Source organism: Diabrotica virgifera, chromosome 4 (assembly GCF_917563875.1).
Source record: "Diabrotica virgifera virgifera chromosome 4, PGI_DIABVI_V3a".
Lineage (NCBI taxonomy): Eukaryota > Metazoa > Arthropoda > Insecta > Coleoptera > Chrysomelidae > Diabrotica > Diabrotica virgifera.
The window spans coordinates 136,140,780-136,163,328 of NC_065446.1; the positions used below are offsets into that span (position 1 = coordinate 136,140,780).

The following is a 22,549-nucleotide window of genomic DNA, read 5'->3' on the forward strand; positions in this document are numbered from 1 at the left end:
CGACATAGTTTTATTCTCTGACAACCTTAAGGAGATATGTACAATGCTACATGAACTTCAGTTAGTGTATGCCAGTGTAGGTCTTAAAATAAACATCTCCAAAACAAAATTCATGACAAACCTAGTACCTAGCGGAAATATCAATATTGGAGACAACGAAGTAGAGCTAGTGGAAAAATACATATACCTTGGACAAAGATCACAAGAGACAACCAAACATGCGAACTACAAAGAAGGATAAACCTAGCATGGGCAGCCTATGGAAAACTCAAAGACATATTTAAAAGCGATATACCAATTTCTTTAAAACGTAAAACATTTGACCAATGTGTGTTGCCTGTGATGACTTATGGTGCCGAAACTTTGACACTGACAGCTACAACTTACTACAAATAGCCCAGAGAAAAATGGAAAGATCAATGCTGAGTATATCGCTTCGTGACCGAGTTAGAAATGAAGACTTAAGACGAAGAACAGGAGTTACCGATGTAATTTCCCGAATTGAAACCCTGAAATGGAACTGGGCCGGACACGTCGCCCGAATCAGTGATGGGAGATGGACGAAGAGATTACTTGAGTGGAGGCCGAGATTAGACAAAAGAAGTAGAGGAAGACCACCTACTCGTTGGACTGACGATCTCAAGAAAATGTCTAGAAATTGGATGCAAAGTGCTCAAAATAGAGCACAATGGACAAAAATGAGGGAGGCCTATGTCCAGCTGTAGACGCAAAGGGCTGGAGGATGATGATGATGATGATTGATAATTTTACACCTATATACTAGTTTCATCCATTTTTATCTTACAACGTATTACGTTTTCCATCTTTTTAGTTATTTTGCCACTGTATTTCTCGGTACACAAATTTTTGCAACTTACCTTTGAGCAGGTCTCACATTTGTATGGCATTTCCTGCGTATGAATCCTTTCGTGTATCTTTAAATACGACGAAGATCCGAATGAAGCTTTGCACGTACTGCATTTATACGGTTTTTCTCCAGTATGTACTCTCTTATGCGCTGTCAGAACAAACGAGTGAGCAAATCTTTTACCTACAACAAAAATCCCGTGTATTTTTTCAAACAGAAGTCTACTGACATAAAATTATAGTCTTACATTTTTTAATCATGAGCAATTTTTTTTACCTTCAACCTTTTCTTTGGATATGGCATAGGTACTTTATAAGAACACCAGAGGAGAGCCAGAGGATGCGGGATCTCAATGAGAATAGTCCAGTCGGGTTAGACGAATAACAGGCCTAACCTTGCATTAGGAGCTGCCCCAAATTTTATTTTTATAATCGTTAGGGGGAGTCAATAATAGTGTAAATTTAAAATCTCGACTGAACTCCGCCGTTGCGTTAGCCGCATCTTGATTTTAAACGAGAACCGTTTTTGCTCAATATCTCCGCCATTTTCAACTTTTCGACAAAAAGTATAACAACCAAAATGTAATTTTCTATCATTTCTATTGTTACAATTTTTTCGGGCCGTCGATATTTCCAGAGTTATGGCGGAAAATAGTGACAGTTAGATTATAATTATTGAAGTATCTCATTTATTATTAGGTTTACGACAAAAATGTTCCTATACAAAAATAGAGAGAATTAAATTCTACACAATTTTAATCTCTTTCATTTTTTTGCTAAAGTTAATATTTAAGCTAGTACGTATGCGATAATGGATAAGACCTGATTGCTTTTGTTCAATATGCTATTTTCAACTAAAATTTTCCAAATATGATTTCCTACAATTTCTTTTTAACAATTTTTTTCATGCGGTTGATATTTTCCGAGTTAAGTGGGAAAATAGTAAAAAGTGGTGGGGGGAGCATAATTACTGAATTCAATCTTGTTTCCCAGCTGCCCCAAATTTTATAATTCTATCATCAATTTTATCGTAAATTTAAAATCTCGACTGAATTACGCGGTTGCATTAGCCGCCATATTGATTTTAAAGGAGAACCGTTGTTGCATAATATCTCCGCCATTTTCAACTTTTCGACAAAAACGGCAGGAAATAAAATTGTTGGAAACGCAATTTCCTACAATTTCTTTTCCACAATTTTTTTATGCGATCAATATTCTCTGAGTTCAGGGGGAAAATAGTGGAAGCGAAGGGGAAGCATAATTATTGAATTGTCTCATTTATTATTAACTTTACGACATAATTGTACATAAACAAAAATAAAGAAAATGATATTTTATACAATTTTTGAAACTTCCAATGTGTTAAATTAATAAAAAACCAACCAAACTAATTACATTTAAGACATAAATAATAACTTATATGCATTGAGTTCACTTAATTTTATTAACTAACAGGATTTATTGGTTGAATTTGTCTGTCGATAATTAAGTTTCATGTCAGCTAACATATTTTAATATTTCAACTTTTTTTTTTTAATTTTGGACCCTGATGGGGGGAGTTTTCCCCCCGGTAGACCCGCCACTGGTTCTCTCGAAAAATTCTAGTAAATCGTAATTGCAACAATTTCAGCCCTTAGACTTTTTGTCGAAAAGTTGAAAATGGCGGAGATATTGAACAAAAACTATTGCTATAAAATCAATCAGGTCTCACGCTCGCGCCTTTACCGCATACGTACTACCTTAAATATTGATTTTATCAAAAAAATGAAAGTGATCAAAATTATACAAAATTTAATTCTCTTCATTTTTGTATAGGTTCAAATTTGTTGTAAAACTAATAATAAACGAGATACTTCAATATATCAATAATTATGTTCTAACTGTCACTATTTTTCCCCATAACTCGGAAAATATCGACCGCACGAAAAAAATTGTAATAAACGAAATTATAGAAAATCGCATTTTCAATAATTTCAGTTTCTACACTTTTTGTCAAAAAGTTGAAAATGGCGGAGATATTTAGTAAAAACGGTTCTCGTTTAAAATCAAGATGGCGGCTAACGCAACGATCAGTCGAGATTTTAAATTTATATTACTATTGACCCCCCACGAAAGATTAGAAAATTAAAATTTGGGGCAGCTTGTAATGCAAGGTCAAATGCTATCCCGACTGGGCTAGAATGTAATACTGGGGATAGGGAGAGGCGAGGTTGTCGAGGCGTTAAATAGGATGAAGAATGTTGAGTCAGTAGCAACTGATGGAATATCTGTGGAGGTTTGGAAGGATCTAGGAGATGAAAGAGTTGATGTTTTGTGGTAAATGCAGAGCAGGATAAATGAGGAAGAAAAGATGCCCCGTCCATGGGGAGAGAATTGCATCATTATATCAAAAAGTGGACATTGAGGACCGTAAGGACTATAGAGGGATAAAGTTAATGTCGAACATAATGAAAATTTGGAAGAGAACTGTAGAGCGAACGTTAAGGAGATACATCGCTAGGAGAACAGTTTGAGCAGTTTGAGTTTATGTCAGGAAGGAGAACAACGGATGCTTTGCTTGCTTTGAGACAGTTGATAGATAAGTGCAGCAAGAAAGAAAGATAACTACATTTGGTATTTATAGATCTTGAGAACGCATACGACATAATTCCTAGACAAGGGCTATGGAAATTTATGACAGAGAAATGGGTTCCTGAGAAGTATGTAAGGCTCGTGGAGGATATTTATGAGGGAGCATACATCAAAATAAGGACTTGTGTTGGATTAACCGAAAGTTTTCCAGTTGACGGTTGGCTTACATCAAGGCTATTCACTGAGGCCCTACCTGTTTGATCCTATTACGAATGTACTTGCAGAGAAGGTAAGAAAGGGAGCTCATTTAGTCCATGTGGTGAGACAGCTCCCGTTCGAAAAAAATTCTGATTCGGTTTCTTTGCGGATTCCTATTCAAAAATGTTTCCTTTAATCAAATCTGAAGGGTGCCGGGCGGAATTTTTGGGCAGAAATTGTTTAAACAATTTTTTTTAAACAAATACAAAAGATCACGTTTTTTGATTTGGGACATATATTTTTAGGTTTTCTGGATCATTCTAAAAAAGAAAGATATCTTGCAATTTTTCTTAAAAATTGATAGTTTTCGAGTTATAGGAGATTTAAAATCTGAAAAATGCGAAAATATGGATTTTCGAGGCTTAAAAACTCAAATTTAAATTAGTATTTTTGAGGTTGCTAGATACTTAAATTGAAGATTAAACCTTCATCTTCAAGATTCTGAAGAGTGATCGTGTCTAACCTTAATTTATACCGTTGGTTTTTAATTGTTAAATATGTGTGTTTATCCGATTTTTTGCCGGTGCGGCGAGCTGTATTTCAAAAATCTCCTATTTTCCCCCGAAAAATATTTTTTCTATATTCTTTGAGATATTCTAAATAAAATAAGTTTCCTGACATTTTTCTCAAAAGTTAATTAGTTTTAAAGTTATAAGTGATTTAAAATCCGAAAATTGCCAAAACAACGCATTTTTGGATTTTAAATCGCTTATAACTTTAAAACTGTTAACTTTTGAGAAAAATGTCAAGAAACTTATTTTATTTAGAATGTCCCAAAGAATCTAGAAAAAATATTTTTCAGAGGAAAATTGGAGATTTTTGAAATAGAGCGCGCCGCACCGGCAAAAAAATCGGATGGTTATGCTTATTTAACAATTAAAAAACAACGGTTTAAATTAAGGTTAGACGCAATCGCTCTTCAGAATCTTGAAGCTGAATGTTTAAACTTCAATGTAAGTATCTTGGAACCTCCAAAATACTAATTTAAATATGAGTTTTTAGGCCTCCAAAATGCGTATTTTCGCATTTTTCAGATTTTAAATCGCCGATACCTCGAAAACTATCAATTTTTGAGAAAATTTACAAGATACCTTTCTTGTTTAGAATGACCCACAAAACTTAAAAATATATGCTTGGGAGCAAAAAAACGTGATCTTTTGTATTTGTTTAAAAAAATTGTTTAAAGGTGACATTTTTGAATAGGAATCCACAAAGAAACCGAATCAGAAATTTTTCCAAGCGGGAGCGGTCTCACCACATGGACTAATTGGTTAATCCTCTTTTGTTGATGATATCGTGAAAATGGGACACTAGGTTGAGAAATTAAGACTACCAGGGAAGTTCACGAAAAAATAGCATATTTAGTATCATACAATATGCTGACGATTTTGTCATATACAACACTGACAAAACGATTGAGGGCTGTATAAGAAATCTAAAATCAAATATAAATTCTCTTATTTCTAAATTTGATTCAATTGGTTTTTCAGTATCTCCAGAAAAATCAAGTACATATAGTGTTTTTTACAAGGCATAATAAACTACCATTAGGTAATATTGTGATCAATGAAATGCAATTTTCCATAACAAATATAGTAACATATCTTGGCATAACACTGGACAAAAAACTTACTTGGAGACCATTCATCAAAAAAATGTTATAAAGGAATAAATTTTCTTAAACTTATTCGGAAAACTTGGTGGGGATGTGACACACACACCTGTTTAATGTTTTATAAAGCTTTTATCCGATCGATAATAGATTATGGGTGTATTTTTTATGGTTCGGCCAGTAAATACATTTTAAAACGGTTAGAAGCAATACAAAATACTGCTTTAAGACTATGTTTGGGAACAATGTGCTCTATTGCCTGTGGAAGCTCTAGAACCTCTCTTAGAACTCGGAAGACAATTTTTATCTGAAAAGTTTATTCTAAAATCCTATATAAAAGATCCAATATTAAGTAAGAAAATTTCTGCACTAAACTACTTTGATTTAACAATAAAACATTGGTCTAAAAAACCTCTCCCACCTTATGTTCAGCATTTCGTAATACTTGCAATATTAGCAAAATTATTAAAAAGCCACCTCAATCAGATTTCTTTCAGGCTTTAGAAACATCAATAATTATAATTTCCTCATATTCTAAACTTAGCAAAACTACCACACACTTAGCACACACTTAGCAAAACTACCCTTAATGATTACACTGCAAAATACCCTAATCACCTGCAAATATATACCGACGCTTCAAAACAAAGTGATGGTGTGGGATGTGCCTTTTATATACCATCACTAGATGTTAAAGAAAAATTTAAACTTAATTCCAATACCTACATCAATATTTTCAGCAGAAACATCTACTATCATAAAAGCAATCCAATACGCCGAAAATAAAAATCTCAAACAAATAAACATACTATCCGACTCATTATCAGTTTTAAAAAGTTTCTCTAGTCAACTAGACGAAAATTCTGTTAACGTAAATCCCTACATCAAAGAATTAAAAATACTATTATCTAATCTAACTACTATGCAGTGTAATATAGTATTCACGTGGATAAAAGCTCATATTGGTCTTGAAAATAATGAAAACGTAGATTAGTTGGCAAAAGACAGCATTTTCAGTGGCGAGGAAACATTGAATGATATTGGACTTCAAGAATGTATAACCATAAGTAAAACCAGACTACATGATAACTGGAAACTTCAATGGAATCAGTACTGTATAAATTGTCCGACAAGGTATACTCTTTTACATCCGAAAATCCCGACAGTTTATTGGCATAAAAATAATTTAGATTTTTCAAGACACGATATTGTTACTATCTCTCGACTAAAATTTGGCCATGCCTGTTATTCTGCACATCTAGATAAAATCAATGTAATACAGTCGAATTTGTGCGAAAGTTGCAATACAATAAGTGACTTGGATCATATATTTTTGAATGTGACAAATATGTGATATGTGACACAAAGAAATCTATTGATTATGCAGCTATTGTAAGGAAAAGTTTATCTACATATAATCTGATGAACTTACTAGCTTTGAACAAACCGTCAATCTTTAGGATTCTTCTAGATTATGTTAAGTCGTGTAAACTGAAACTTTAGATCATAAAATTAGTGGTGTAAATTAAGAATACCCCGTGTCCCTACTTAGTCTGTGGTTAGTCACCCTGAACGACATGGGTGCGAAAAGTTTTTTTTTGCACGATTGATCATTTTTGACTGTTTACCGTGACATATTTTACGTCAGTAGGTGACATTTACTAGCAACTCGACGGTAAGTAATCCAACTCGACGGTAAGTACTCCAACTCGACGGTAAGTAATTCACTTACCGTCGAGTTAAAAAATCTCTTAATTTTAATTTATTTTTTGAAAGAATAAAGAAAACTAACGAATTATTTATTAATATTGAAACTTATGGTACAATTTGTTAATTTTTCTCTTCAAATACGCGATCAAAGTTGAAAACTTGTAAATATCAATGCCATCATAAAGAAAAACGGTGGATTTAATCATTGAATATTCTGCCCAGAGGCTTCCAGGAGCTTTCAACTGCATATGTCTTTGAACGAAATATGCCAATAGAGTCTTTTCTTCGATTCTTAAATTCTTGCCTTCGCACCATTTTTTAAAACTTTGGTAGGTATTTTGATAACGGATTTTGGATTTTTCGGGAATAATTGCGGAACACCCTTCTTCCCAAGCCCGTTCAATTTCTTCAAATTCACTTTCGCTCATATTTTAATTTATAATAATCAAAATTGTACTTTAAATTATTGACAACTAAATAAAAACTCAATTCTCCATTGTTCTTGTGCACCCTAGTTACTACCTAACAACCAAAGTATCATGAATGAAACTAGTCAATATGACGAAAATGTTTAATTTTATAATTTATAATGGTATCAATCGTGGAAAAAACGTTATAAGCATGTCGAACGTTAAGGGTAACCGATCTCAGACAATAGTTGTCTTCGATCGGTATAAAACCCTTACCGTTCTCCATACTTAATATACTATTTCCCTTCCCTACTCTTGATTGTTCGATTTAATTTGATTTTAAGAAGTGTTGCTGGCTAAATGGGTGCAGTTCTCAAAGGCCAAAAAAGAAGAAAAAAAATGGTTTGGTCAGGTCAGACCTAGAAATAAAAACTATGTGGGACAAATGATAAAGCAGTAAGGAGTTGATGGATAGAGAGATAGAGGTAAAGGAAAACAGAGGAGAAGATGAAGGGACTGTGAAGCTGAGGACTTGACAGAGAATGGTTTAGGTGAAGAAGACACGATGGACAGAAATCATTGGTGAAGAAGTGTAACGAACAGCGACCTCTGACAAGGGAAATGCTGAGGAAGAGGGGGATGTAAATTATATCATCTATATGTCGCTAATATAACCGTAGAAGCTGATGCGACTATGTTTGTTAAAATAAAAAAACTAGAAATAAATAAGTAATGTCACATCAGTCATTACGGCAGTATCCCGAATAAAGTACGTGCCTCCTAGTGCCGGGATACGGGCAACAATACATTGGCTTATAGGACAGTCCTTACAGTAGGGATCCTGGCCTATACAGAAAAATGCAGGCGGGTGTGGGGTAATACTGCACTTTGGTTGCATTGGAGGTGTATTGGCTAAACGTGCAGGGCAGAGTATGGTGCTGATAGAAAAGGCATTCAGGCATCAAATATCCAAAAAATCTTTTCAGGCCATAATAACGAAAAGACCTTCTCCAACGCAATAAAAACTTATACTGAAATGATGGCATCTCCTGATGTAAGATATTCCGGAAGTAAAATGAGCCTCCGTTCGGATCTCCGGGTGAGGACTATCTCAGGGGGAACACCATTACAGGTTAGAAAAATTAGGATAGAGTCTTGGAATCTTGGTAGTCTTACAGGTAAGAGTTTGGAGTTAGTGGATGCGCTCAAACGAAGAAGAGTTCAAATTGCTTGTATTCAAGAAACTAGGTGGAAAGGACAAAGGGCGAAAGAACTAGGCGAAGGATACAAATTGTGGTATGTAGGGAGTAGTAACACTAGAAATGGAGTTGGTATAATTGCTGATAGTGAAATGAAAGACAACGTAGTAGAAGTTGTAAGAACGAGTGATAGAATGATGTCAGTGAAATTTGTAATTGATAAAGAGGTATTGAATGTTGTGTGTGTATGCTCCTCAAACAGGTCTGGGTGAGAATGAAAAAAGAGCTTTCTATGACCAATTAGGAGACGTACTGAGTGATATTCCAGCAGAGGAGAAAGTTATAATAGAGGTGATTTCAATGCACATGTGGGCCAAGCCAAGACAGGATACGAAACAATACATGGGGGATTAGGCTCTGGAAGTAGAAATGAAGCTGGAGATGACATGCTTGAATTAGCAACAGCATTGGATATGGCGATTGTTAACACATTCTTTAAAAAGAGAGAAACTCAACTTATTACCTACAAAAGTGGACAACATAAATCCCAAATAGACTACTGCATGATAAGGAAAGAAGACATACGTGAATGCAAGGACTGCAAGGTAAAAGTTAGTGAGACAGTAAGCCAACAACATAAGCTGCTTGTTCTGGACATCGAAGTAAAAAGCGAAACTAAACAAAAATATCGGAGAGGACCACAAAAAATCAAGTGGTGGATGCTAAAAGAGGAGAAAGAAGGTCTATTCACGGAAAGAATAGTAGAAAAAATATGCTGGAACATGAAAGGAAGCCCTAACACAATTTGGAGAAAAATGGCCAATATTGTTAGAGAGACGGCTATTGAAATACTTGGGAAAACGTAAGGAAAGAAGTTTGAGGATAAAGAGACTTGGTGGTGGTCAAATGAAGTACAAGGAAAAATAAAAGAGAAGGGAAAATTATATAAAAAGTGACAAGAAACCAGATCGGACATAAATTTTCAAAACTATATGGTCGCCAAAAAGGAAGCAAAAGTAGCAGTAGCAAAAGCTAAAGCAGAAGCGTATTTAAACCTATACGATCAACTTGATACCAGGGAAGGCGAAGCAAAGATATATAAAATAGCCAAAGAGAGGCAAAGAAAGCAAGAGATTTTAATCAGATTAGATATATCCGAGATGAAAATATTAAAATACTAATTAACGAAACGGATGTCAAAAAGAGATGGAAAAAGTATTTTGACAGTTTATTAAATGAAGAATTTGACAGACAGCCTGTGGAGTTAACGGAGACAGTAACAGCAATGGTTCCCGGAATAACAAACGAGGAAGTGGCTCAAGCGCTTCAAAAAATAAAGAAAGGAAAAGCAGTCGGACCAAATGATATTCCTGAGAAAGTATGGAGAGCATTGGGAGAGACAGGAATAAGTTGGCTAGCAGGGCTATTTAATAGAATTATGGAAGTTGGACAACTGCCAGACGAATGGAGAAGCAGTATATTAGTACCTGTCTACAAAAACAAGGGAGACATACAACAATGTACAAACTACAGGGCTATAAAACTACTTAGCCACACCATGAAAATATGGGAGAGAGTAATTGATAGACGGATACGTGAAGAATAGGCCAATCAAGTTAGATTTTTACTAGACATAACGGAAAAGACGAGGTTTGACAGTTGAAATGTGTAGTATGAGATATTACAAAAATACTACCATCTTGGGATTCATCAATTTTTTAGTGGAACATTTTTTAAATAAACAATCAAAACGTCAAACTTAGTTTTTTGCTCATACCTTAAAAACTTGTTTATTTAGAAATTTGACGTCTACAGGTAACTTTTTCAGAAAAAAAAGATACATCGAATGAGATAAGCTAAATGAAAATCGGTTAATAAACAAAAAAGTTATTGCAAAACGGATGACAAAATCAATGTTTTTGAATATTGTTAATAACAATTTTATTGTTTATTAAAATATGTTTTAATATACCTAAAATTGGGGGCATTATGGTGTTTTAATGGTGTGCAAAAAATGGTCCAGATCTGTTAAATAGTTTTCGCAAAATTGAATTTGTTTATAAAATTTTTTGAAAAACGAGCTAATTTCTGAGGCTGGTCCAGTTAATATGGCTGAATGTATCTCAGTAATCCGGGGCTCATTTCCTTCGTTAAGATGTATACTAACAGCCTATGAAAAAAAAAATTAAAAAAAAATTACATATACGTACACAAAATTATTTGTTAATAAATAGCAGTTTTTAAGCTTATAAACAATTACAATAATTTCGTAGAAATTAGATCAAATTAAATGGCAATAAAAATACGGAAAGCTGGTTAAAATACACAACTTCTAAAAAAAATTTTAGGTCCTACGACCCTTGGGGTCTGAGATGGCCCCTTTTTTTTGAAAAAATCACTGGTACGTTAATTAACAACACTAAGCGCTGAAATTAACCAATCTTTTATAAGAAAAGTCAAAGTTTTTAACAAAGGTTTTAGCAAGAAAAAATGTTAAAAATTGTTTAAATAGGAATGTTATAAACAAAGAGTATTTTGCGTTCCGACTAAAGTAAAAAATAGCGGGCGTAGTCGACTGACTGATAAGTGGGCGCGGTTGGCGACCGGCAGCAACTCCTAAAATTAAGTTATACCGACCACAAAAATCAACTTTCAGCTGAATGACAAGTTTTCGTCATTCCTTATGTTTTCGAGGTCTCTGAATCCTAATATGGAGTTTATTTTTTTCTAGAATTAGTGGAACATGTTCAAAAATAAAATTTTATGCAAAAATGCGAAAAATCAATTTTGATGATTTTTCATTTTTAACTCACTGTATTTTTGGTCGCTGTAAATATTTCCTTTTGAAAATTTTACTGTGTTATCTTCGAGGCATTTAGATAACAATGGGATTTGTCCAAGATGATAAAATACATTAAAAGAGAAGTTGTTAATTTTTAAACATTTTGTCGTCAGATTTCGTTAGTCTCATGTTTACTTAAAAAAGTTGAGTGACAAACTTTTTAGTTTATAATTTTAACTAACACAGATATAAAATATAATTCATGAAGAAGTTTTCCAAAAAAATTTAATTTAAAATATGCAATAGGAAAAATGTTATGTGACTTTATAGACGAGCACCCCAAAAAAAGCTTATTTCTCGAGATACTGATACTAATTTTGGTCATACTTTATATTTTTGATGGTGCTGAAAACGAAAATTAGGGTTGTTTTGAATTTTACGTGGGGAAACATTATCAAATCGCAATTTTACCCTAAAAATAAAAACAATCACGTTTTTTTGCATTTAACTTGCTACAACTCAGTACCATTGTAATATTTTTTTCTGAAATTTTTATAGTATATATTTCTCACCCTTCTGAAGACAATGGGACCTGCTTCAATATTTCTGTCTTGCTATAAAGAAAGTTATAAATTGTTTGAAGTAAAAGGTGCAGATTCTTGAATTGCAAAGTTTAATCGCAAAATTGAGTGACAAAATTTGAAATTTAGCTGTTTAATTAATTTTATGTTAAAATCTAGAGTACACAGAACAAAATGTTTTATAGAAAAAAAAGTGGTAACTTTTAATTTTAAGATAAACGTGATTTCATTTTTTTATTTTTAGCGTAAAATTGCGATTTTGACAATGTTTTCCCATCTAAAATTCAAAATAAAACTCATTTTCGTTTTCAGCACCATCAAAAACATAAAGTAAGACCAAAATTAGCCATTCACCACACCGTGGTTGATATATCGAGAAATGAGCGTTTTTTGGGGGGAGTCGTCTTTTAGGTCGCGTAACTTTTTTTCTGTTGCATATTTTGACTTGAAATTTTCCAGAAAACTTCTTCAGGACCTATGTTTTAATGCTGCGTTGATTAATAGTATATTGTGCAACAAGTGCAGAAAGGTACTAATTTCTCACGAGTTTGAAAAGTTGCGGTACGAGCGCAAGCGAGTGCCGCAATTCAAACGAGTGAGAAATTACCTTTCTGCACGTGTTTCACACTATACTTTTTCTACAAGCACAGTTTTTCCTAAAAATAAAAATCACAATTTCCAAACGACGCGACGATTAATTATAATAGGTACCTATGTGATAAATTTTAAACTGTATTTAATTAATACCTACTAATCAATTTAAATTCCTTATACCTAAATAAATTGCACAGAAATCAGTTAAAAAATTAATGCACTGCCTTAATTTGTTTAAATTTAAACAATTATTACACATTATTGACATTATATTTATGCAGTCACGGATTTACACAAAACCTACTTCATTCGACGTCTCTTGCACAGGTTGCTAAATCCTTATTGGTTATTTGATAATTATAAAATGTTTAATAAGACTAAAATTGTAAAATAAAACAGTTGTTGTAACATCCATAATTTAGTTTCTATGCTATAGTTAAATATAATAATTGTCTTATAGGTTATATATTTGTCTAAAGTTTAACCACGGATGTAAACAGAATATAACGTTACTCAGAATGCGGTAGTCCAATAAGCATCAAGTTAGCTAAACACCTATCACAAATCGATTCGAAAGTAGGTGGATAATTTGCCGCTAATTAGTCGTTAATTAGTTGTGAAAATACCGATTTTGTCGTTTCTTTTTTTTTTTTATTTTTTTAGGTGCTTTGCTAACTTGATATAAAGTTAGCAAAGCACACCTCCGAAAAATGACTTTAGAGCGTTCGTAGGAGAATCGGAATAGGATTAGTTTTTGCCGCTAATTAGTCGCTAATTAGTTGTGAAAAAATTAATTTTCTAAATTAATTTTTTTTTTGTTTTTTTGGGTGCTTTGCTAACTTGATATAAAGTTGGCAAAACACGCTTCCATAAAATGATTTTAGGGATTTCGTAAAACAATGAAAATAGAATGAGAATTTGCCGCTAATTAGTCGCTAATTAGTTGTGAAGAAATGAATTGTCTAAATAAATTTTTTTTTTGTTTTTTTGGGTGCTTTGCTAACTCGATATAAAGTTGGCGAAGCACGCCGCTATAAAATGATTTCAGAGTTTTCGTAAGGGAATGAGAATAAAATGAGAATTTGCCGCTAATTAGTCGCTAATTATTTGTAAAGGAATTTTATTCACAAAAAATTTTTTTTTTGTTTTTCACGGTGCTCCGCTTACTCGATATAAAGTTGGCAAAGCACGACTCCATACAATCATTCTAGGGTTTCCGGAGAAGAATAGCAATGGAATAAGAATTCTTTGCTAATTAGTCGTGCATTAGTTGTGAACACACCAATTTTGTCGTTTTTTTGTTTTTGACGGTTCTTTGCTGACTTGATATAAAGTTCGCAAAGCACGCATCCATAAAATGATTTAGGTTTTTTTGTAGTAGCATGAAAATAGGATCAGAATTTTCCGCTAATTAGTCGCCAATTAGTTGTGAACAAATTGATTTTCTAAATTAATTTTGTTTTTGTTTTTTTGGGTGCTTTGTTAACTTGATACAAAGTTGGCAAGCACACCTCCGAAAAATCATTTTAGGGTTATCGTAAAAGAATGGAAATAGAAAAAAAATTTGCCGCTAATTAGTCGTGAATAAGTTGTAAGAATACCGATTTTGTCGTTTATTTATTTTTTTTTATTTTTTTAGGTGCTCTGCTAAATTGATATAAGGTTAGCAAAGCACAACTCCAAAAAATGACTTTCGAGCGTTCGTAGAAGAATGGGAATAGAATGAGAATTTGCCGCTAATTAGTCGCTAATTAATTGTAAAGAAATTAATTTTTTTGATTAATTTTTTTTTGTTTTTTTGGGTGCTTTGGTAACTTGATATAAAGTTGGCAAAGCACGCTTCCATAAAATGATTTTAGGGATTTCGTGAAAGAATAAAAATAGAATGAGAATTTGCCGCTAATTAGTCGCTAATTAGTTGTGAAGGAATGAATTTTCTAAATGAATTTTTTTTTTGTTTTTTAGGTGCTTTGGTAACTTGATATAAAGTTGGCAAAGCACGCTTCCATAAAATGATTTTAGGGATTTCGTGAAAGAATAAAAATTGAATGAAAATTTGTCGCTAATTAGTCGCTAATTAGTTGTGAAGAAATGAATTTTCTAAATTAATTTTTTTTTTGTTTTTTTGGCTGCTTTGCTAACTCGATATAAAGTTGGCGAAGCACGCCGCTATAAAATGATTTCAGAGTTTTTGTAGGGGAATGAGAATAAAATGAGAATTTGCCGCTGATTAGTCGCTAATTATTTGTGAAGGAATTTTATTCAGAAAAATTTTTTTTTTGTTTTTCACGGTGCTCCGCTTACTCGATATAAAGTTGGCAGAGCACGACTCCATACAATCATTTTAGGGTTTCCGTAGAAGAATAGCAATGTAATAAGAATTCTTTGCTAATTAGTCGTGCATTAGTTGTGAGAATACCAATTTTGTCGTTTTTTCGTTTTTGACGGTTCTTTGCTGACTTGATATAAAGTTCGCAAAGCATGCATCCATAAAATGATTTGGGTTTTTATGAAAAAGCATGGAAATAGGATCAGAATTTGCCTCTAATTAGTCGCTACTTAGTTGTGAAGAAATTATTTTTCTAAATTAATTTTTTTTTGTTTTTTCGGGTGCTTTGCTAATAGTCTAAGAGCTAGTGAACCTTTTGACTAACGGTCGTCCTGTAAGGCTAGTAATTTGTAGAGTGATAATTCATAGCACACCAAAGCTAAAAACCATGACCTGGCAGGCCTCAGCGGTGCACGTGTATCTACCAGGTGAATCGAAAAGTGCAAATTTAGGGGGTAAAATAAACTTTCTCCTGTAAGGTTTAAATTTAAGTATGTGTTTGAGTAAGTCATTTAAAAGAAATGTGTAAAATGACAGGCGATTCTGAAGAGCATAAGACCTTGCCAGGCGAGGGGAAAGATGAGGGGTTTTTCCTAAATTTATTTTTTTTGCATCGAACAAATTTTTTTTAAGTTTTTTGAATCATTCCAAACAGAAAAGGTCTTTGGTGATTTTTCTCTTAAGTTAATAGTTTTTGTTATATAAGCGATTGAAAATTTTGAAAATTGCGAAATCGACCATTTTTAACCCCAAATCGGATATTTATCTAAAAATCTCAAAGTTGCCAAGGTAGGTAGATATTCTTTAAACATTGATTGATGAAATCCCAAAGAGTTTTTTGCAATACAATATCGGAAACCCCTTTGTTTTTTAATTGCTAATCAAGCGGACGCTTCACTGTAGTATAAGTGAGGACGTTTGAGTTGGCATCAATTCATTATCTCGAGAATTGGCAAATTTCAAGAGCAATCTTCAGACAGGTCGATTTTTATTTTTAAATTAGGACTTTTTGGCATATATATAATACTAGTGACGTCATCCATCTGAGCGTGATGACGTAATCGATGATTTTTTTAAATGAGAGTAGGGGTTGTGTGATAGCTCATTTGAAAGGTTATTTAATTCTCTATTCACTAATATAAACAATAACATAATTATTTATACAGGGTGTACAAAAAAATTTTTTTTATTAAATTAACTTTGATTAAATTTGACAAATAGAAGAAAAATTTTTTTTTGTACACCCTGTATAAATAATTATGTTAATGTTTATATTACTGAATAGAGAATTAAATAACCTTTCAAATGAGCTATCACACAACACCTACTCTTATTTAAAAAAATAATCGATTACGTCATCACGCCCAGATGGATGACGTCACTAGTATTATATATATACCAAAAAGTCCTAATTCAAAAATAAAAATCGACCTGTCTGAGGATTTCTCTTCAAATTTGCCCATTCTCGAGATAATGAATTTATGCAAGCTCAAACGTCCTCAATTATACTACAGTGTAGCGCCCGCTTGATTAGCAATTAAAAAAACAAAGCGGTTTTCGTTATTTTATTGCAAAAAACTCTTCGGGATTTCATCAATCAATGTTTAAGGAATATCTGCGTACCTTGCCAATATTGAAATTTTTAGATAAATGTCCGATTTGGGTTAAAAATGGCCGATTTCGCAATTTTCAAAATTTTCAATCGCTTATATAACAAAAACTATTAACTTAAGAGAAAAATAACTAAGGACCTTTTCTGTTTGGAATGATTCAAAAAGCCTAAAAAAAATTTGTTCGATGCAAAAAGAATAATTTTAATAAAAACCCCTAATCTTTCCCCTCGCCTGGCAAGGTCTTATGCTCTTCAGAATCGCCTGTCATTGTACACATTTCTTCTAAATGACTTACTCAAACACATACTTAAATTTAAACCTTACAGGAGAAAGTTTATTTTACCCCCTAAATTTGCACTTTTCGATTCACCTGGTAGATACACGTGCACCGCTGAGGCCTGCCAGGTCATGGTTTTTAGCTTTGGTGTGCTATGAATTATCACTCTACAAATTTTTAACCTCACAGGACGACCGTTAGTCAAAAGGTTCACTAGCTCTTAGACTATAACTTGATATAAAGTTGGCAAGCACACCTCCGAAAAATCATTTTAGGGTTTTCGTAGAAGAATAGGAATAGAAAAAAAATTTGCCGCTAATTAGTCGTGAATTAGTTGTGAGAATACCGATTTTGACATTTATTTTTATTTTTTATTTTTTTAGGTGCTTTGCTAACTTGATATAAGGTTAGCAAAGCACACCTCCGAAAAATGACTTTAGAGCGTTCGTAGGAGAATCGGAATAGGATTAGTTTTTGCCGCTAATTAGTCGCTAATTAGTTGTGAAAAAATTAATTTTCTAAATTAATTTTTTTTTTGTTTTTTTGGGTGCTTTGCTAACTTGATATAAAGTTGGCAAAGCACGCTTCCATAAAATGATTTTAGGGATTTCGTAAAAGAATGAAAATAGAATGAGAATTTGCCGCTAATTAGTCGCTAATTAGTTGTGAAGAAATGAATTTTCTAAATTAATTTTTTTTTGTTTTTTTGGGTGCTTTGCTAACTCGATATAAAGTTGGCGAAGCACGCCGCTATAAAATGATTTCAGAGTTTTCGTAAGGGAATGAGAATAAAATGAGAATTTGCCGCTAATTAGTCGCTAATTATTTGTAAAGGAATTTTATTTCACGAAAAAATCACGATTTTTGAGCCTTCAACATGAAAAACTATGTTCGTACGTATGAGCAATCGTCGATTTAGGCTCAGACAATCTTCATTTTGCAGGACACTTTGAAAACACGGAAAGAAATAAATTGTCGAACTCTGTGAAATCAGACTCACAGCTAGGCCTTTGACGAAGCAAACTGTCTCAAGGAAATGATGCGACTAAGAAGAATGCATTCTTCTTAGGTGCAACCAATGGTTAGCTTTTCCGGCTTGGTCCTCAGGGAGCAGCGGGCTCACTGGGTCGTTGACCATGCATTTTCAGAGATACATACAAAAGAATAATCCAGAACTTCCGTTCGGGATAGTCAGATATAATCCTACACGTAAAATAGTTCAGAGAATCATCCATTCGTGTTCTTCCAAGGACTCGTATGACTAGTATATTGAGTAGAGACAATGTCTACAACTTTATTTTGTTGTAAACAACTATTTTCTTATACTAAACATCAGTCAACTAAAATTTTTTTTGAACCATTTCGTGTTTTTTTTAAAAAATACAACACAATATCAGAGAAAATAAAAGTTTTTAACTTTTTATTGTCAAAAATGGTAAATTGTTTATAATGAAATACGTTCCACTAAATTTCATTTATAACTATTTTGTTATTTTACTCTTTGTTTTTCCTTGGGACTTTGAGATTAGATTGGAAATTACACATAATAAGAATTTGGTGGTCGATGACCATCGAAGTCAAAATCTATTCATTTTTAAAAATTACTACTGTAGAATAACTTTTATATATGAGTGGTAAAAAGGCGGGCGGTCGGGCAAACTTTATATGAAGTCAGCAAAGAACCGTAAAGAACAAAAAAACAACGACAAAATTGGTATTCTCACAACTATTGCACGACTAATTAGCGACAAATTCTTATTCTATTCATATTCTTTTACGAAAACCCTGAAAAGATTGTATCAGGGCGTGCTTTACCAACTTTATATCGAGTAAGCGAAGCACCGTAAAAAACAAAACAAAAAATGTTCTGAATGAAGTTCCTTCGCAACTAATTAGCGGCAAAATCTCATTCTATTCTCATTTTTTTACGAAAACCCTTAAATCATTTTATTGAGGCGTGCTTTGCCAACTTTATATCAAGTTAGCAAAACGCCCAAAAAAAAAAAAAAAAAATTCATTTAGAAAATTCATTCCTTCACAACTAATTAGCGACTAATTAGCGGCAAATTCTCATTCTATTTTTATTCTTTTACAAAATACCTAAAATCATTTTATGGAAGCGTGCTTTGCCAACTTTATATCAAGTTAGCAAAGCACCCGAAAAAACAAAAAAAAAATTAATTTAGAAAATTAATTTTTTCACAACTAATTAGCGACTAATTAGCGGCAAAAACTAATTCTATTCCCATTCTCCTACGAACGCTCTGAAGTCATTTTTTGAACGTGTACTTTACTAACTTTACATCGAGTTAGCGGAGCACCTGAAACAACAAAAATAATATCAAAAAAATTGCTAAAAAAATTCGTCCACAACTAATTAGCGACTAATAAGCGACAAATTCTCATCCTATTTCCATGCTTTTACGAAAAAACTTAAATCATTTTAAAGATGCGTGCTTTGCCTACTTAATGTTGAGTAAGCGAAGCACCGTAAAAACCAAAAAAAAACAGAATTTATGGATGAAATACCTTCACAACTAATTAGCGATTAATTAGCGGCAAATTCTGATTCTATTTTCATTCTTTTACGAAAACACTAAAATCATTTTAGGGAGGCGTGCTTCGCCAACTTTATATCAAGTTAGCGAAGCACCCAAAAAAACAAAAAAAAATTAATTTAGAAAATTCATTTCTTCACAACTAAGTAGCGACTAATTAGCGGCAAATTCATATTATATTTTCATTCTTTTACGAAACCCATATTTTATGGGGGCGTGCTTTGCCAACTTTATATCAAGTTAGCAAAGCATCCAAAAAAACGAAAAAAAAATTCATTTAGAAAATTCATTTTTTCACAACTAATTAGCGACTAATTAGCGGCAAATTCTCATTCTATTCTCATTTTTTTACGAAAACCCTTAAATCATTTGATTGAGGCGTGCTTTGCCAACTTTATATCAAGTTAGCAAAACTCCCAAAAAAACAAAAAAAAAATTAATTAAAAAAATTATTTTTTTCAGAACTAATTAGCGACTAATTAGCGGCAAATTCTCATTCTATTCCCATTCTTCTACGAACGCTCGAAAGTCATTTTTTGCAGGTGTGCTTTGCTAACCTTATATCAAGTTAGCAAAGCACCTAAAAATAAAAAATAAAAAATAAACGACAAAATCGGTATTCTCACAACTAATTCACGACTAATTAGCGGCAAATTTTTTTTCTATTCCTATTCTTCTACGAAAACCCTAAAATGATTTTTCGGAGGTGTGCTTGCCAACTTTATATCAAGTTAGCAAAGAACCCGAAAAAACAAAAAAAAATTAATTTAGAAAATTAATTTCTTCACAACTAATTAGCGACTAATTAGCGGCAAATTCTCATTCTATTTTCATTCTTTTACGAAATCCCTAAAATCATTTTATGGAAGCGTGCTTTGCCAACTTTATATCAAGTTAGCAAAGCACCCAAAAAAACAAAAAAAAAATTAATTTAGAAAATTAATTTTTTCACAACTAATTAGCGACTAATTAGCGGCAAAAACTAATCCTATTCCGATTCTCCTACGAACGCTCTAAAGTCATTTTTCGGAGGTGTGCTTTGCTAACTTTATATCAAGTTAGCAAAGCACCTAAAAAAATAAAAAAAAAAGAAACGACAAAATCGGTATTTTCACAACTAATTAACGACTAATTAGCGGCAAATTATCCACCTACTTTCGAATCGATTTGTGATAGGTGTTTAGCTAACTTGATGCTCATGGTAGTCCACGGATGTAAACAGAATATAACGTTACTCAGAATGAGGTAGTCAACTGTGCAGAAAAGAACTTTGCGGCACAGAAACGTCACTTTGCGGCACAGAAACGTCACTTTTCTGCACACTAATGTCAAATATCTTATACTGTGAGAAAATATCAAGTTTGCTAACATAAAACCGTGCAGAAAAGTGCACTTTGAATAGTGGTTGTAGAAAAAATTATAAACTAAACAGTTTGTCACCCAATTTTTATAAGTTAACATACAACTAATGAAAAAATTGTTTAAACAATTTTCCGGCCGCGGTAGCTCTGGTACCCTCTGGATTTATTATAAGGAACTTTTTTTGAGTAAGTTTGTGCAAAAAATACGAATCGGAATAATTTACCTAACGGGGTCGACGATACAGCCTGGACTACACACGAATTCACAATAGAGAAGAAAAAATGGCCTATACCTACCAATCGGGTTCTACTGTACCAAGTTTACTATTTTTTTTATCTATGGTACCACATTAAAATAATAACGTTTATCTTATTTTCATTACAAAATTATCCAAAACAAAGCAGCTAATGGGATGTATAAACCTTTTTTGAAGTGGCCTTTTTATTGTTATTTTTTAAATTTATTTATTTAAAATATAATTTTACTAAATAAATGTGCAACATAATAATATTCATAAAATTCAAGTTTCTACTAAAATATATAAATATAATATTACGCTTCAAATCCGGTATACTGTCAATGTTTAAAATGGGCTGCAACGGTCTAGCGCTAGCGAATGGTAGTCCGCGAATTTATTCTCATTCGGCTACGCCCATTATTTTTTTTACTTTAGTCGCAACGCAAAATACTCTTTTTTATAACACTACTGTTTAAACAATTTTTAACTTTTTTTCTTGCTAAAAACTTTGACTTTTCTTATAAAATATTGGTTAATTTCAGATCTTAGTGTTGTTAATTAACGTAACAATGATTGTTTCAAAAAAAAGGGGCTATCTCAGACCCCAAGGGTCGTAGGACCCAAATTTTTTTTAGAAGTTGTGTATTTTAACCAGCTTTCCGCATTTTTTATGGACATTTAATTTGATCTAATTTCTACGAAATTATTGTTATTGTTTATAAGCTTAAAAACTGCTATTTATTAACAAATAATTTTGTGTACGTACATGTAATTTTTTTTTACTTTTTTTTTCATAGGCTATTAGTATACATCTTAACGAAGGAAATGAGCCCCGGATTATTGAGATACATTCAGCCATATTAACTGGACCTTCCTCAGAAATTAGCTCGTTTTTCAAAAATTTTTATAAACAAATTCAATTTTTCGAAAACTATTTAACAGATCTGGACCATTTTTTGCACACCATTCAAACACCATAATGCCCTCAAGTTTAGGTATATTTAAACATATTCTAATAAACAATAAAATTGTTATTAACAATATTCAAAAACATTGATTTTGTCGTCCGCTTTGCAATAACTTTTTTGTTTATCAACCGATTTTCATTTAGCGTATCTCATTCGATGTATCTTTTTGTTCTAAAAAAGTTACCTGTGGACGTCAAATCTCTAAATAAACAAGTTTTTAAGTTATGAGCACAAAACTAAGTTTGACGTTTTGATTGTTTATTTAAAAATTGTTCCACTAAAAAATTGATGAATCCCAAGATGGTTAGGCCTTTAGCCTTTTTGTAATATCTCATACTACACATTTCAACTGTAAAACCTCGTCTTTTCAATTATGTCGAAAAACGGCTTATTTTTTACTAACTTGATCGATCTAGAAACCGAAATATCCGATAATCAATTTGGCTTTATGCAGGGTAGATCAACAACAGATGCAATTTTCATTGTAAGGCAACTGATGGAAAAATACAGGAATAAAGAGACCAACGCTCATATGGTATTTATTGATCTTGAGATTCTGTGGTGGGCACTCAATAAGACAGGAGTCCCTGGCGAATATGTAAAGATTGTGAGAGATATGT

The 22,549-nt window shown here is 32.6% G+C and overlaps 1 protein-coding gene across 1 annotated transcript in view; it reads right to left on the reverse strand.

Annotated features, from left to right (window-relative positions):
- The window catches only part of LOC114328433 (zinc finger protein OZF-like), a 72,453-nt gene that overhangs the window by 30,338 nt on the left and 19,566 nt on the right, over positions 1–22,549 (reverse strand). The window contains exon 5 of the mRNA XM_028277283.2: positions 879–1,051. Coding sequence (XP_028133084.1) covers positions 879–1,051 — 173 coding nt within the window. The remainder of the gene's footprint in view (positions 1–878; positions 1,052–22,549) is intronic.